This window comes from Anguilla anguilla, chromosome 13 (genome assembly GCF_013347855.1).
Source record: "Anguilla anguilla isolate fAngAng1 chromosome 13, fAngAng1.pri, whole genome shotgun sequence".
NCBI classification, from domain to species: Eukaryota; Metazoa; Chordata; class Actinopteri; order Anguilliformes; family Anguillidae; genus Anguilla; species Anguilla anguilla.
In genome coordinates, this window is record NC_049213.1 from 38,116,874 (window position 1) to 38,134,933 (window position 18,060).

Genomic DNA, 18,060 nt, shown 5'->3' on the forward strand with positions numbered 1-18,060 from the left:
TTTTAATTATTATTGCAATATCCAATACAACATTACATAAGTATACGAGTTTAACTGAATGGTAAGGGAAGAATTAGAGTAATTTAAAATGCGTTACTTCAACATTCTGTGCTACCTTGTAACATCAACTATGCAACTAAAAAAATATATATATATATATAAATGTGGCTGGATATTTCACTAGAATGGCAAGGAGAATAGGACAGTATTAACACTTGTTTGTAGAGGTGACAACATCACACACAGAATATCATGGCTGGGGTATAAGCATGCAGTACATAGGGCGGATTTCATTCAATTAAATCCCAATTCTTTCTGATAGCATGACATATATAATGTGCTGCTGCTTCCCCTGGACATGTTGTCTCAATGATACGGGGGTGTTTTGAATACCTTGGACCCTCCACTCTTCAGATATGGTATCACTTATATCAAATAAGCGTCATAGAAAATGTGGCTGGGGTTTGAACATGCAGTACGTAGGCGAATTTCATTCAATTAAGTTCCAATCGCTTTCTGATACTATAACAGATAACATGCTCTGCTGCCTCCCCTGGACATGTTGTCTCAATGATATGGGGGTGTTTTGAAAACCTTGGACCCGCCACTCTTCAGATATGGTGTCACTTATATCAAATAAGCGTCATAGAAAATGTGGCTGGGGTTTGAACATGCAGTACATAGTACAGTACATTTCCAAAACTACTTGCAATTTTAAAAAGCTTTGAACATGCACACTGCAATGAACCAAGCTGAATATTCTGAAGTTAGAATGGCATGTCGAGCTTAAAATCTGTAGTCGAAGTAGCATGTAGAAATTCTGACAGAAGGAAAACAAGAAGAATTATAATAAGTATGCAAGAGAACCAGTAGTGGGTTTCAGAAGCAACCATACTAATTAATAAAAAATAAAATCAAACACAAGTATCTAACCTAAAGGAAAAACGTATACTCAGGGATCAGTGGATACACCTACAGTCATCTCAGAAACCATGGGATGGATGATGTTTTCCTACATGAAATAAAATCCTCACTTCTTCCTTTGCGATCACAACCACGTCCTAACACTGGTCCTAAGTCAGATGTTTTTTCTCTTCACTGGTCAGCTAAAACAAATGAGAAACAGTCACAACTACAGATTAAGAGAAGCAATGTCACAAACATAAATATGGCCAAAGCAAATCATCCAAATACAGCCAAGCAGAGTTAACAGTTCATCGCAGTACCTTTGAATGATGTGAGCTCATCCAGATCCTGTTTTGGTGGGAGTACTATGAAAGAAAAGTTGGAATATGAAAAAGTATTAAGGAATATACATTTTGACATGATAAGTGTCAGTCATAATGGAAGCAAACTCATTAGACTGGCAGATATCAAAATGTAATAATTTATTCAAGCAATCTGAAGTCATATGCTCATGATTATACAGACAATAATAATGACTGATTTTTTTTTACATACATTGTTATTTTGCATATTTGAAAGTAAAATGAGAACAAATAACAAATCTGGTAATGAGCAGTACCTTCAACCCTCTTTTTCATGCCCAGAGTAGAATAAATTTCAATGCTGCTGGCAGCTATAAATACAGAACAGTGTGTTAAACAACATACATGTGAGAAAAAGATGCTAAACTACAGTACATATGTTCAATTCACTGGTATACTGTGAACATTAGTTGAATTCAGAGCTAACGTTTTGCATACAATTATTAATTTATCAAGAAACACATAAAATCCAAATTTATTTTAGAATTGTGTACTCAAAGGTGAATGAGGGATAATGTCTTGTCACTAAAAAATGTTTTCTAGTGGTTGGATTTTCTGCCAAGACAGGAAACAATATCTTTGCTAACAAGGATTTGTGGAATCAGAACCTGAAATAAAAGTGCAATATGAAAAGACCATAATATCCTGGACTCTCTGAATATTAACACAGATTAGCTCAGAAATGAAACTATGCGAAGTGTGTGTTACACATTCCATCACCAGTGAGATAGCATTACGTTGCAACTGGCAGTGTGATGTGACACATTTAATATCAGCTGTTTGAACATGAAGTTGTTTCATTATATAAAAATGAAACAAAATGGAGAACATTTGGATATAAAAAATGGTCTAACATTACAGCATAAATTATGAAATACCTTTTGTTTCAGTGGATTCCTCAACATCACTGAAATGTCCACTATCCAACTTCAGGTTTTCTGAAATACATATTGCATGACAGAGAGAAAGTACAGTGATCAATAAGTAGGTTCTCCCTAGATTAGATGGGTAGACATATATATTCACAGCACAAAATTACTCACCGAGAGGTCAGAAATATTAACAAGGGGAACTGGAAACAACATGTCTCACCTGTGGGTGGCTTTGAGAAAAACATGTCATCCTGTGGTGTCGTGTTGTAAGCTGTTTAACACAGTGGAATACACACACATGGGATAGAGGCTGTCAGTTCATTTAAACAATGTTAGTTTTCTGTATTTTTGTTTCTATACATCTTTAAACAATATGCTCAGTGCTTCAGATTATGCTGTCTGGAGCCCATACAACACATGCTTTACCAACTCCTACATTTCTTGTGCTCAATATAAAACCAAGTCATTGGTTTTATATTGAGCACAGAGTATTCTTGAGCAATGTACTTAACCTGGATTTCTTCAGTATATATCCAGCCGCATGAATTGATACTAAGTGAAAATGCAGAAGTTGTGTACATTGCTGTGGATAAAAGCGTCTGGTAAATGCCAGTAATGTAACAGAAAGGCAACAAGCTGGTAGCACAATTCACACTCACCCAACTTCCTTTTCTTTCTCAGGCAAACACAGCCCAGGGCTGTGAGGATGAGTCCGAGCAAGACTGAGCTGGCCACAGAAACCAGAACTTTCCGCTTTAGGACTGACAGACAAGGGAACACAAAACAAAGACAGCAACAAGATAGCATGACTTTCTTTCACCACCGCTCACTACGAGCACTTGAAGGGTGATGGAGGAAGTGGTCTTGGGTGAGGCGCATTTCATTAATAGCCTGACAAAAGGAGTGGAACTCACCAATGTTGTTTTCTCTGAATCCTTCGCTGATCTCTGTGTAAGAGGGTTGGCCTGTTCTGTTTCCTCTGCATTTATATTCACTACTGTAAGAGTCATTTCCAGCGGTGAGTGTGAGTCTGTCCCCGCTGGGGTCCAGTGGAAGATGCCGTCCGTCTCTGTACCACGTGTAGTTCCACTCAGCAGAGCTCCCCTCAACCTGACACCTCAGAGTCAGACTGGCTGACCTGAAGATCTCTGTCCACGCAGTCTCCAGAGTCAGCACAGCCTGAGGACGAGCTGAAACGCCACAATTATTAGGAAATGGTTGATTAGAGCATCATGCTCAACTATAAATTATAATACATCAAAACGCCATGCCCAAAACATGATTTAAAATATCACTTATTTGGTGCATGTATGTTTGCACTTCGATGTCGCTGTTTCCCCGGTGGCACTGTCATGTTTAAACAGGCAAGGGCCTTCCCCAAAAGTGTAGGGGAAGCACAGAATAGTCTAGAATGTGATTGTATTCTGTAGAATTAAAATTAGCCTTCACTAGAACTAAGGGGCCTAGCCCAAACAATGAAAAACATCCCCAGACCAAAGAGTGTCCAGATACTTTTGGTCATATACCGTATAGAACATTTCGGAATTATTTGCTTTATCATATACTAGACTGAGAAATAAAACAGTAAAATGTATTTCTTATGTTACCAGTTATGTTGAGCTGGAGAGAGTCACTGTACGGTGTGTAGAAAGCGGGTATCCCTCTCCCTGCTCGGCACCAGTACTCTCCACCATGTGAAACTGCAGCAGAGTGGATGGTGTAACTGGCCCCGTCAGTGCTGCTGGAGTCAGTGCTGGTCAGTGCTGCTCCCTGTGTTTCTTTGTACCACAGATACTCCCAGCCAGCAGGATCTGTGCCAGCCCTACATCTTAGGGTCGCTGTATCTCCTGTGAAGATCTCTCCACTGGGGGGGTCCAGAGTCAGCAGGGGTTTTGGGGCCTCCCCTACAAAACAGTTTCACAATTCACAATTTCACACGCGGGTTAAAACACCAGGAAACCAGAGTAAACATACATTTCAGATGCTACATTAAAACACAACATAATAAACAGGCCTGCACAAAGAACAAGCCACAACATCACAACATTAACCAATAAAGGTAAATGGAAATACAGTACTACATTTTAATTATTACATTTGTATCATTATGTAATAAATTACATCTTACCATTAACTTTGAGTGCAACTGTACTGCTGATGCCTGTGTACAGTACTCTTTCCTTATGCTGTCCTTGACATGTGTATGTTCCTGCATCTGACTGAACAGCAGACAGGATCTCATAGGCGTCCTCAGCTGTGCCCACAGGAAGTTCTTGTCCATCTCGGTACCATTTATGCATCCACACAGCAGAGCGGTCCTGAATGTGACAGTGCAGAGCCGCTCTCTCTCTGTTAAAGATGTTTGTCCATCCAGTCTGTAGAGTCAGAACCACGGGTGGGAGTGCTGGACAGACCAGGAAACAAAGTGCAAGATGAAGATGGAGTCACAGGAATACCTCTTTTCATCAATTGCTCTTGTAAATACCTTATATAACAATACACAATATAACAGTTAAAAAAAAAAATGAGTCATTTGCAAATGCTGAAAATTATTACTCTTATACATGAACATAAATTTAAGTCAAAGTTATTTTCACAGCACAACAAAATTACTCACCATCTACAGTCAGTGTCACATCATTGCTATTTTCAGTGTAAACATCTCTTCCTGGTATTTTCCCTCTGCAGGAGTATTTTCCACTGTGTGACTGATCTAGAGCAGGGATTGTGAACTTATTTCCACTACTGGAGTCCTCACTGTTGAAAGAGGCTCCATCTCTGTACCACAGATAACTCCACCCAGTCTGACGGGACTGAATCTCACATTTGAGAGTCACTTTCTCAGTGGGGTAGAACTTCCTCCATGCAGGGTTCAGGGATAGCACAGCAGGCGGTGGAGCTGCCAGTACAGGACACAATCAAAACCAGCACTGGGACAAAGAACTTCACCTCTTCAGAAATGTATTTTTTCTTATACATTTCACAGTCTTTTCAGCAGGGGTTCAGGAATCTTCCTGATACATGTATTCATGAATCGGGGAAAATTTCTAAGCCGACAAAAAATTTCATTTTACAGAGTAAAATAATAATTTTGCAAAGTGCCTTGGTTACTGGCATCTACTAAGTGTCAAAATATAAAGAAAATGAATTATAATGAAGCTCCATCTGTCTCGGTGCCATTTTTACAGTCATAAGAGCATAAAAAGGCATGAAGCAAAATATAGTGAAGTAACGAAGAACTACATGTGGATGCTCCAAATTATTAAGAAATACATAGGCTAATAATCAGTTCATACGCTACATTTAGAAAAGTATGTGGATACCCATATGTACTTGAACATATCATTCCAAAACCATGAACATGAACATGTAGTTAGACCCCCATTTGCTGCTATAACAGTCTCCACTCCCCTTCCAGTAGATTTTGGAACATGGCTGCAAGGATTTGTTTCCATTCAGTCACAAAAGCACTACTGCGGTCAGGCACTGATTTTGCGATTAAGGCCTGGTTCGCAGTCGGCATTCCAATTCATCCTAACAATGTGTGATGGGGTAGAGGTCAGTGCTCTGTGCAGGCCAGTCAAGTTCTTCCAAACCAAACTCGGCAAACAATTTCTTTATAGACCATACTTTGTGCACAGGGGCATTGGCTTGCGGAAACGGGAAAGGTCCTTCCCCAAACTGTTGCCATAAAGTTGGAAGCACACAATTCTCTAGAATGTCATTGCATGGTGTAGCATTAAGATTTCCCTTCAATGGATCTAAGGGGCCTAGTCCAACCCATGGAAAACAGCCCCAGACCATTATTCCTCCTCCACCAAACTTTACAGTTGGCACGATGCATTCTGCCAAACCCAGATTCGTATGGCAGACTGCCAGATAGTGAAGCATGATTCATAATGCCAGAGAATGTGTTTCCACTGGATTTTATACATTAAATTTGTATTGTTATGTAATACATGACAGCTTACCATTAACTGTGAGTGCAACCGTATTGCTGCTGCCAGTGTACCATACTCTTTCCTTATGCTGTCCTTTACATGTGTATGTCCCTGAGTCTGACTGAACAGCAGACAGGATCTCATAGGTGTCCTCAGCTGTGCCCACAGGAAGTTCTCGTCCATCTCTGTACCATTTATGCATCCACACAGGAGAGCGGTCCTGAATGTCACAGTGCAGAGCTGCTCTCTCTGTGTTAAAGATGTTTGTCCATACAGTCTGTACAGTCAGAACCACGGGTGGGAGTGCTGGGCAGACCAGGAAACAAAGAGCAAGATGAAGATGGAGTCACAGAAATACCTGTTTTACGTGGAGCGCTCACGCTCTTCAGTCCATACCTTTTTACACAAATGGTAAAAAAAGATCAATGGCAAATGCAAGCTTTCTTGATTGATTTTGTCAACACCTTTCTACACAGTGTTACAGAGTGAACAAAGGAGTCATTTCCAAGCACTGAAAATTATTACTCTTATACATGAATATAAATTTAGGTACAAGTAATTTTCACAGCACAACAACATTACTCACCATCTACAGTCAGAGTCACATCTTTGCTCATTTCAGTGGAAACATCTCTTCCTGGTATTTTCCCTCTGCAGGAGTATCTTCCACTGTGTGACTCAGCTAAAGCAGGGATTGTGAACATATTTCCTTTGCTATTGATAGGGGCTCCATCTTTGTACCACAGATAACTCCACTCAGTCTGACGGGGCTGAATCTCACATTTGAGAGTCACTTTCTCAGTGGGGTAGAACCTCTTCCATACAGGGTTCAGGATTAGCATTGCAGACGGTAGAGCTGCCAGTACAGGACACAATCAAACTCAGCACTGTGACAAAGAATTGCACCTCCTTAGAAATGCTTTTAAAAAAATATTATTTCACAGTCTTTTCAGCAAGGGTTCAGGAATCATCCTTTTACATGTATTCATGAGTCAGTAAAAATTTCTAAGATTACATACATTTTTTATTTTGCAAAGTGCCTTGGTTAATAGCATCTACTAACTGTCAAAATATAAAACAGGGCCAGCGCAAGGATTTTGGTGGCCCTAAGCAAATCTGTCCGACGGGTGGGGGGTGGGGTTTGGTGGGCGGCTGGCAGTTGTGTTGGATTCTGTCGATTGTGGGGGGGGGGGGGGTTGTTTTGGATTCTGTTGAGTGGGGGGGCGCAGTCGGGGGGTTATGTAGGATTCTGTCGAGCGCGCGGGGGGGGGGGCGGATAGGCAATTGTGTTGGATTCTATCGAGCGCCGGGTGGCGGGGGGTGGCGGTTGTTTTGGATTCTGTCGAGTGGGGGCTGTGTGGGGTTCTGTCGAGCGGGAGAGGGGGTGGGGAGGGTTTGGTTTGCTTGGTAAAACCATTCTTTACATTGTTATGAAATGTTCGGTTGCCATTCCGTTTACAATTTATACCGCTAGTTGCGCGATAGTGGATGAATGACGAAATAGCGAAAATAACGTTATTTATCTTAGATAAACATTGGATCATGTGGCCCCCCCTCGTGGTCCTGTGGCCCCCCCCTAGCGGTTGAGGCCCTAAACAACCGCATAGACCGTTTATGCCACGGCCGGCCCTCATATAAACACAATTAGTTATAATGAAGCTCCATCTGTCTCTGTGCCAGTTTTACAGTGAAATAGTGTAATAAGGCATGCAAAAATAGTGATGTAACTGGAAAAGCTACACCTGCATATTACAGATGATTATGAAAAATATGGACTACAAATCAATTTATTTTTGCCCTTAACTTACAAATGCAGTGCTGCAAATGCTGGCTTTTATTCACATCAAAAATTTGTAAGTAAACTTTGATAATTTCTGAACGAGCAATTGTGTGTTTATTGTGAAAAAACGAAAGCCCTCATTTAATTGTACGTCAAAATTAAGTTTGAGTGAAGACTGAATCTAGGGCAGTGTGTGCCTTCAACTGCAGTGTGTACAAATAGAATGTGGTTACACTTTAGGAGCATCAATTTGAGCAGGCACCAAAATGGTGACAGTCTGACAAACCAACTTCCTTCTCAGTTACTAATACATGATGTTCTTTGGGTTCTACTGTGCTGAAATTATTTAGTTTTAAAACTATAACTTTTTGTTTTTGTAAATGTCTGAGGCATGTTTGTGTTAAAATGCCACTATGATTTATTTCATTTTAGTTGTAGTAAATAATGAATTTAAATTATTAAATTTGTATTTTTATGTAATAAATGACAGCTTACCATTAACTTTGAGTGCAACCGTATTGCTGCTGCCAGTGTCCCGTACTCTTTCCTTATGCTGTCCTTTACATGTGTATGTCCCCGAGTCTGACTGAACAGCAGACAGGATCTTATAGGTGTCCTCAGCCGTGCCCACAGGAAGTTCTTTTCCATCTCTGTACCATTTATGCATCCACACAGGAGAGCGGTCCTGAATGTCACAGTGCAAAGCCGCTCTCTCTGTGTTAAAGATGTCTGTCCATCTAGTCTGTAGAGTCAGAACCACGGGTGGGAGTGCTGGACAGACCAGGACACAAAGTGCAAGATGAAAATGGAGTCACAGGAATACCTGTTTTACATGGATTGCTGATGCTTGTCAGTCGACAACTTTCTATACAATATTACAAAGGTAACACAAAAAATCATTTGCAAATGCTGGATATTAATTATTGAACTTTTACATAAGCATTAATATATGTCTAGCTAACTCTCACAGCACAACAACATTACTCACCATCTACAGTAAGTGTCACGTCATTGCTCTTTTCAGTGTAAACATCACTTCCTGGTATTTTCCCTTTGCAGGAGTATTTTCCACTGTGTGACTGATCTAGAGCCGGGAATGTTAACTCATTTCCTTTGGAGAGCACACTGTTGATACGGGCTCGATCTTTGTGCCACAGATAACTCCACCCAGTCTGACGGGTCTGAATCTCACATTTGAGAGTCACTTTCTCAGTGGGGTAGAACTTCCCCCATGCAGGGTTCAGGGATAGCACAGCAGGCGGTGGAGCTGCCAGTACAAGACACAATTAAACCCAGCACTATCACAAAGAACTTTACCTCCTCAGAAATTCTTTTCAGCAGGGGTTCAGGAATGTATTCATAAATCAGTGAAAATTTCTAAGCTGACATAAAATGTTCATTTCCCAGTGAAAAGTTTTAATTTAGCAAAGTGCCTTGGTTAATAGCATCTACTAAGTGTCAAGATACACACAAAATTAGTTATAATGAAGCTCCATCTGTCTCTGTGCCAGTTTTACAGTGAAATAGTGTAATAAGGCATGCAAAAATAGTGATGTAACTGGAAAAGCTACACCTGCATATTACAGATGATTATGAAAGATATGGACTACAAATCAATTTATTTTTGCCCTTAACTTACAAATGCAGTGCTGCAAATGCTGGCTTTTATTCACAATCAAAAACTGATAAGTAAACTTTGATCACTTCTGAATGAGTAAAAGTGTGTTCATTAAGGAAAAATGAAAGCCCTCATTCAACTGTACGTCAAAATTAAGTTTGAGTGAAGACTGAATCTAGGGCAGTGTGTGCATGCAACCACAGTGTGCACAATTAGAATGAGGTTACACTTTAGTCCTGCGAGCTCCTTCCCTATCTGTCCTCTATTGTTAATTCCTCTCTCTCCTCTGGTCATGTTCCCTCTGATTTTAAGATGGCTCGTGTTACCCCACTTCTCAAAAAACCCACCTCAGACCCCTCCGATGTAATGAATTATCGACCCGTATCGCTTCTACCCTTTCTGTCCAAAACCCTTGAACGAGCAGTTCTTAAACAACTAACCTCTTTTCTCCATCAGAACAACCTGCTAGACCCTCACCAGTCTGGCTTCCGATCCGGGCACTCAACAGAGACTGCGCTCCTAGCTGTGACGGAGGCACTTGCCACTGCAAGAGCCTCACGCCTCTCCTCTGTCCTGATCCTTCTTGACCTGTCTGCAGCTTTTGACACGGTCAACCATAAAATACTCCTCTCCACCTTGGCTGGGATGGAAATTGCCGGGACTGCCCTGTCTTGGTTCGCTTCCTATCTTGCAGATAGGACCTACCAGGTCACCTGGAAGGGGTCCGCCTCTGCTTCTCATCCACTTGTTACGGGAGTGCCGCAGGGATCTGTACTGGGTCCTCTGCTGTTCTCCTTATACACCAGATCTCTTGGTTCAGTCATTAATTCACATGGTTTCTCCTATCATTGTTATGCAGATGACACACAACTCTTCTTTTCTTTCCCCCCCTCGGCTACACAGGTCAATGATAAGATCTCTTCCTGCCTGTCTGACATTTCCACCTGGATGGCCAGCCACCATCTGAAGCTCAACCTCAACAAAACTGAGCTGCTCTTCTTCCCGTGCAAGACCTCCTTACTTTGTGAGCTCTCAATCACGGTTGATGGCACCACAGTGACTGCCTCTCACTCTGCTAAGAGCCTGGGGGTGGTCCTGGATGACCAACTGGACCTCAAGGAGCACATCAAGGCAACATCATGGTCCTGCAGATTCCTTCTGTACAACATCAGAAGGATTCGACCATACCTGACGACGCACTCCACCCAGCTGCTCGTCCAGGCTATGGTGACCTCTTGCCTTGATTACTGCAACTCTCTCCTTGCAAGCCTGCCAGCTTGTGCCATACAGCCACTACAGATGATTCAGAATGCCGCTGCCCGACTCATCTACAACCTCCCCAAATTCTCCCACGTCACTCCTCTGCTGCGATCACTTCACTGGCTACCGGTCGCCGCCAGGATCCGGTTCAAAGCCCTGACCCTTGCCTACACTGCTGCCAACAGGACAGCCCCCATCTACTTGCAGGACATGACTCAATTCTATGTGCCTGCTCGACCACTCCGCTCTGCGGCAGCAGGGCGCCTTGTAACCCCTCCCAACCGCCCAAAGGGATCACAGAGCTTCTCCACCCTAGCTCCCTAGTGGTGGAACGAACTCCCCGTCCCTCTCCGAACCTCCCCCTCACTACCCATCTGGCCTGAAGACTCATCTCTTCAGACTATACCTAGACTAACCACCACCACGCTGTATATTTCACTCTTTTATAAAAATTTAAAAAAAAAACCCTTTTCCTGTCACTTGTTACATGTTGCCCCATCCCAACACCTCTTGGTAATTTGTATTTGTCCTAATACTGTAGCTTATTCTTCTGCCTAGTTGGCTTTGCAGATGTTAGGCCAGAATAGTGTTCACTGTTCTCGGCTAGAAATAGCTGTACAAAATAAGTATTGTACCTTACTGAACCCGTGTTTAGCAGTTGTCTACGACCATGAAATGCACTTTTTTGTACGTCGCTTTGGATAAAAGCGTCTGCCAAATGAATGTAATGTAATGTAATGTAGTCAGAACCACGAGTGGGAGTGCTGGACAGACCAGGAAACAAAGTGCAAGATGAAGATGGAGTCACAGAAACACCTGCTTTACATGAAGTGCTTACGCTCTTCAGCCAATTGATTTACACAAACTGTAAAAAAAAAAAAAGTATCATATTCAAATGCAAGCTTTTCTGCATAGACACAGATTAAATAGTTAATCTGTGTCTGTGCAGAGTGACTTCCCCTTCACATCTTTGAGTTTAATCAGTTCAGTTGCACATTTAAAAACAGAAATTGGATTTCTATATATCCTCTTGAAGAATAAGATATATCTGCTACAAATCAAATCACTACATTCTGTTCATAAAGTGTGAACATCTTGTCTTACGTGTTACTGTCAGAGTATGTGGAGAGTTGATTATCTCGTGATTTTCAGTCTTTGCATCACACCAATACTGAGCACTGTCAGACTCAATCACACGTCTCAGGGTGTAAGTAGAGAACGCTTCTCGAGTATAGGAGGAGAGTGTGGTCTCTTTAGCTCCACTTAGCTTCTTCCAGGAATATTCCCATTGGGTGGATGGATCTGAACCCTCAACCTTACAGGTAAGACGCACAGTCTCCCCTGACATCACATTTGACGTTTGCGGATCAGCAGTCAGGACAACTCGAGCACTGGTCTCTAGAGAAGAAATATTATCCCAGTGAGAACAAAGGATGTGAAATGGCTTCCTAAAACAAGCATTCAGCATTACCACCAAGAAAAGATATTCACAGACAGCCAATGTTTTATGTATTGATTATCAATTTCATAAAATGTACTTGCAGCCCTAATTGTAGGCATCGGGCAACAGAGAATAAACTCATGTAGAGCAAGAAAGTTCATTTCAAATTAGAATGGCAGATTATTTTAATAAAAGAAAGAGAACTTGCTCATATTTGAGGCACATGAAGATACAGCAGATCGTGAATTTGTGTACTAAATTCAATGTAGCTGACATCGTAATGATGATCAGCTGCAGTTTCCTCTTTGTTTCAAGAGGTCTTTTCTTACAAATTTCTGAATGACTCTTTATGGATAAAGTACAGAACAATAAAATAAATAAGATGTGCATGAATAATGAAAATACTTGCCTGTCTCTTGTACAAAGACAATCAGGACAACAAGGCCTACCGGGGGAAAAAAATAACATTTTATTAGCTATTCCAGTTATTCACCAATAAAGCAAACCCAGTACATATGAAGGGCACAGAAATGTTGTGTAGACATTATCTCAACAAGAAAATTTGGGGAAAAAAACAGAAAAAAAGAAAGAAGAAACACAAAAAATAAACAAATCTTTCTCTCTTTTTGGGCGATTGTAAATCTTGAAAAGCACTTTCTACTCACAGGGACCCCATTTACCCTTACCTTGGGAGACAGCATACCTTCCACTCACACTTCATAGACACGTAACAGGTTGTGTTTAAAAAAAGGATGCAGATCTCATGTACACAATGATACATCACACAGTGATTCATTCACACCTACAACACATCATTCACAATGTTATTTTGAGTGTGAATCCTTCTTGTTTTAATTCAGTGATAAGAAAGACAGAATGAAAAACTCACCTATTGCTGTGGTGAACTCATACATGTTGAGCTTTCTCTCCCCTGCTCTTTCTCTAACAGGTATAACCCTGCAGCGCTGGCTGGTTTTGTTAGCGGATATGTTTCATTCTATTAATACAGCTGTGGTCAGGCATTGGCTGGAAACATCAGTGTGGTTAAAGCTACGTCTCATAAACCACGCACAGAAAAAGTCCAAAACTATACACAGACATGAACCTGCATAGACGCGTTTGTGGCAAACATGCCTGCCACAGGCCACCGAAGTGGCTTTCCTAGGGGCCCTCCAGCACAGAGACACAAGGCGATGATGTTCCAACAGTCCACATTTATTTACGAGGGTTTGGCAAGATGTTACAGCCAAGTGAGCCGATCTAAAACACTGTCATGACAGAGAAGCTTTCCCTTGTGTGGGTGGGGATGGCAGATTTAACCTGTGCGCAGTGATTACCTCACTATGCACAGGTGCAGCCACTCTTGTTCCTGGGTCCAATTAGCCTGGCCAATTATCTAATTCTTAACCAATTATCCAATTGGCCAGGTCTAATTCGCTTGACCCAGGGCAGGTGTGGCTGCTTAAACCAGCCATCCCCACACCACAGCGTTGTATCCAGCTATAAAACTAGATGCAAAGTAAGAAGTTGTGTAAGTCACTCTGCATAAGTGTTGGCTAAATACCTGTAATGTTAACAGCCTTTCTTGACAGTTCCCCTCCCAGGTGTAATCTAGTTTCTTTCAATGCTTTACATTGCTTTGGGGGTATAGTTTAATTTAATTTGTAGATTAACGTTACTTGTATTTTACTTAAAACATGAAAGTGAACAAGACGTCTCTATCATCCACTGTTACCATTACCATTTACTGTTTAACTACTTTTTCAGTAAGAGTTCAATCCTCAACTGCGAGCGCACAGCTCGTAGCTCCCAGCTCCCCGAGCCACTCCCAGTTTCTTGATCCAAGCTCACACTTCGCACCCCTGAGCTTCGAGCTAGCTCACACCTCGCAGCTAGCTGATCCTAGCTCAGAGCTTGCACCTCGCAGCTAGCTGATCCTAGCTCAGAGCTCGCACCTCGCAGCTAGCTGATCCTAGCTCAGAGCTCGCACCTCGCAGCTAGCTGATCCCAGCTCGGAGCTCCCTCCTCGTAGCTTGAGTGCCAGCTCCCACCTCGCAGATGGTAGTGCAGGGTTTAAATGAAGGAGGCAAGCCGTTTGGTTCTCAGGTACTGACAAAATGACAAAAGCTGCTTTAACAGCACAAACTGAATGCGTGTCTCTCGCCCCTTTCCTAGCTCACCGAGACCAGCTGAATCAATGAATGAACTCACGTCACCTCTCCGGTGCGTCTCCTAAAAGCGTCCAGGCGCTACAGGAAATTCTGACTGACAGTCCTAGTGATCTCCACACAAGCCCCCCCAGAATTCACTGTGGCAGAAAAACTCAACCGCTTAGGGGTCCGGATGACGCGGCCAAACCTTCCCAGTCTCTTGCCCGCAGACGAGGGCCTGACCGAAACACTGGAGGGGTCAAGGCCCGTATCAGATTCAGTGTTAGGGTGATTGCCAGGGTCAGGGTCAGGGTCTGAGTCCTCGGGCAGGATTTCTCGACCTGAGAGCAGGAGGGCGACCTCTGCGTGGGGGACAGGCGACCTCTGCGTGGGGGACAGGTGACCTCTGCGTGGGGGACAGGTGACCTCTACAGGCGAATCCAGGTCAACGTGAGCCGGCTTCAAGTGGTCTACTGTAACACGGTCAGACCTACCACCGATGTCCAAAAACAAAAAAAAAAAAACAATTGTCTGCCATCCAATCTGTTAGAGTCGAGGTAATTCAGTAGAACAGCCAGTCTTGAAACATTCTGAGGCTTAAACGAAAAGTATAATTGAATATCGTCCGCATAACAATAGAAGGAGACATCATTAAAATTGCTTATTATCTGCCCAAGAGGAAGCAAGTACAATATAAACAGCAGCGGGCCTAGGACAGAACCTTGGGGAACACCACAAAAAAAGATTCAGCTGATGAGACATAATTATGGATTGTAACCGAGAAAGTCCTGTCTGACAGGTAGAAGGAAAACCAATCTAAAGCTGATCCAGAAGTACGCACCCACTGCCTGAGCCTCTCAATCAAAATACGGTGGGTACACCGTATCAAAAGCAGACCTGAGATCTAACAGAACCAATACAGAACATTCTCCTGCATCACCCTTCATTAGCAGATCATTTGACACTCTGAGAAGAGCTGTTTCTGTTGAGTGCAACCGACGGAAGCCAGACTGAAACTTCTCTAAAATGTTGTGCTCGTCTAAGACAGCTGTTAGCTGCTTAGCAACCACTTTTTCTAAGAACTTATCTATAAAAGGTAATTTAGAAATAGGCCTGTAGTATATATCTATTTATATAAAGAGAGAAGTGCAATGGTTCAGAGAGACTTGTCAACAGTCTCCTGCGCATATGCATATGCGTATAGACATTTCACCACTCACATTTTGCACAATTGCATATTGTTATTATTACTGAACAATAAACTGCATTCATTTTAACCTGACGTTCCTCTTTGACTCTTACCACTGCACACCCAGCCGTTTTAAGGTTCTAACACTTAGATCCCAGGATATCTGCACCCTGTAGTCACTCACCTGTACACTAGTGTCATAGCAGGATACACAATGCATTTATGTAGGCTACACAAGCAAGTCACCTCCACGTCAACCAAGATAGACAGCGATCCGTATTGAGCCACACTACTGGCGGACAGCAGTCTCCTTCTTCTATACCTAACCGTTAGCCCAGAGGAAAGGTTAAAACACTATATAATCAAGATAACATTAAATTAATCCCGTTGCAGTAAAACTACACGCATTCCTTTGCCACTCAGATACTTCCACTGTTTGGTTTGTGGAGGGGTTTCTAACAGTTGGCGACCTCAATGTTATAAGTTCTGTTGGTGACCTGTTTGGTGTATCTGAGGGGTTTCTTACATAGGTGATCATCAGTATTCTGAATATTCCCACTAGAATGCAGAGTAATTTACACCATTAAAAAACACATTGATTTAGCTTGACAAGAACTTTTAAATGTATTGGGTAAGTAAAACATCAGCAAGATTTCAGTTACCTGGGGGTTAAAATTTAGATTAAATTTCTCCTGTCATTATGTAAAGAATATCACACATATGGCTAAAATTAAAAAAAAAAAAAAAAATTAGGATACAATCAAACTATGTATGTCGTAAGATAAATAAAAAAAAAGAACAAATAAAAGCTTTTTGTCAGGGTCTGGGGTAGGACTCAGAAGCGGACCAGAGTTAAAGGAAGTTGCGATTTATTTTCAAAGCACAGAATCAGAGGCAGTCTCGTAGTCAAGGTACAGGCAGGGGTCAAAATCCAGGAAATCAACAAGATCAGGCAGAGGTACAAAACGGGAACCGGGAGCAGGTCGGAGTAAACAGGCGAGGGTCAAAAAATCCAAGGCTAAGAGCAGAACGGGCAGGCTAATCTCGAAGTCAAAAAGGGAACAACCAAAAAGTCGAAAACCGGGAAGGACACTAGAAAAGGCTTGAAAGGCTACTCAGAAAACAGAGGCACAATCTGGCAAAACTAAAGGTGCACACAGAAACTAAATAGCAACACTAATGAGTGATGATGGGACGCAGGTGAAGATGGTTAGTGGAGGCTTGATTGCAGATGAGGAAACAGGCGGAACTGGGGCGGGGCGTGGGCAGGAACCAGGAACCTAAGGGGGAAAAAAATAACAAACGCACACCCAAGCACACGAACAGAGAAAACACAACCGCAAGCGAAAACAAAGTAAATCGAAAATAAAAAATAAATAAAAACTAGAAAATAAGAAATAAACAAAACTAAACAGGAAGACAAAGAGAATCAGGCTGGATTCCTGACACCTTTAACCTGAAATAAAATCAAGCACATGTATCCAACATAAAGGTAAGCCATGTACGCTGGGATCAGTGCTTTGGATACACCTAGAGTGATACATCTTTTATTTAATGTATGAAAATGACATTTTCCTTAATTACATAAAATCCTCATTCTTTCCTTTGCGATCACAACCATCTGCGCTGATCCTGAGCGAGATGTTTTACTCTTCACTGGCCAGCTAAAACAAATGAGAAATAGTCACAACTACAGATTCAGAGAAGCAATATCACAAACAGAAATATGGGCAACCAATCATCAAAATACAGCCAAGCCGAGTTTACAGTGCATCGCAGTACCTTTGAATGATTTGAGATCTTCTGGATTCTGTTTTGGTGGGAGTACTATGAAAGCAAACAAGAGATGTGAAAAAGTATTAAGGAATATACATGTTGACATAAGTGTCAGTCATTATGGAAGCAAAACTCGTTGAACTGGCATATATCAAAATGTAACAATGTATTCAGGCAACCAAGTCACATAGTCATGCATCTATAGATAATGATAATGCATTATTTTTTTTAACATACATTATGAATTAGCATCAATTAAAAATAAAATGAAAACAAAGAAGGAATTGGATAAAGACAGTACCTTCAGTCTTCGTTTTCAGGTCCAGAACAGAATAAAGTTCAATGCTGCAAGCAGCTACAAATACAAAATAAATATAATGAATTAAATAACAAAAACTTCTGAGAAGAAGGCACTAAACTACAGAATGAATGGTCAATGCTGTAAAAATTTATTGAATTCAGTAATACCTTTTTGCATATAAGTACTAATTTATCAAAAAACACATGAAGTTGAATGAGGGATAATGCCTTTTTTGTCATTGTTGGATTTTCTTCCAAAACAGAAAACAATATCTATGCTCAGAAGGATTTGTGGTATCAGAACATGAAGTAAAAGTGCATTATGAAAAGACCTTTTTTAATAAAATGGTCTAACAATACATCATAAATTATGAAGAACAATCCACTGAAGCAAATGGTATTTCATAACTGACATCCCCATACAGGTATTCTGAAATACACATTGTAAGGCAGAGAAAAAGTAAC

General features: G+C 41.5%; 1 protein-coding gene across 1 annotated transcript in view; it reads right to left on the bottom strand.

The window, feature by feature from the left end:
- Positions 1-651: 651 nt before the first annotated feature.
- The window catches only part of LOC118211441 (hemicentin-1-like), a 202,790-nt gene continuing 185,381 nt past the window's right edge, over positions 652-18,060 (bottom strand). The window contains exons 58-74 of the mRNA XM_035388640.1: positions 17,597-17,650; positions 12,590-12,625; positions 11,844-12,137; positions 8,850-9,128; positions 8,357-8,632; positions 6,668-6,937; positions 6,112-6,387; positions 4,758-5,039; positions 4,269-4,544; positions 3,748-4,044; positions 3,055-3,330; positions 2,800-2,901; positions 2,361-2,411; positions 2,147-2,206; positions 1,526-1,579; positions 1,227-1,271; positions 652-1,106 (exon numbers count right to left, since the gene is read on the bottom strand). Of these exons, the coding sequence (XP_035244531.1) occupies positions 1,096-1,106; positions 1,227-1,271; positions 1,526-1,579; positions 2,147-2,206; positions 2,361-2,411; positions 2,800-2,901; positions 3,055-3,330; positions 3,748-4,044; positions 4,269-4,544; positions 4,758-5,039; positions 6,112-6,387; positions 6,668-6,937; positions 8,357-8,632; positions 8,850-9,128; positions 11,844-12,137; positions 12,590-12,625; positions 17,597-17,650 (2,939 nt within the window). The 3' untranslated portion in view covers positions 652-1,095. The remainder of the gene's footprint in view (positions 1,107-1,226; positions 1,272-1,525; positions 1,580-2,146; positions 2,207-2,360; positions 2,412-2,799; positions 2,902-3,054; positions 3,331-3,747; positions 4,045-4,268; positions 4,545-4,757; positions 5,040-6,111; positions 6,388-6,667; positions 6,938-8,356; positions 8,633-8,849; positions 9,129-11,843; positions 12,138-12,589; positions 12,626-17,596; positions 17,651-18,060) is intronic.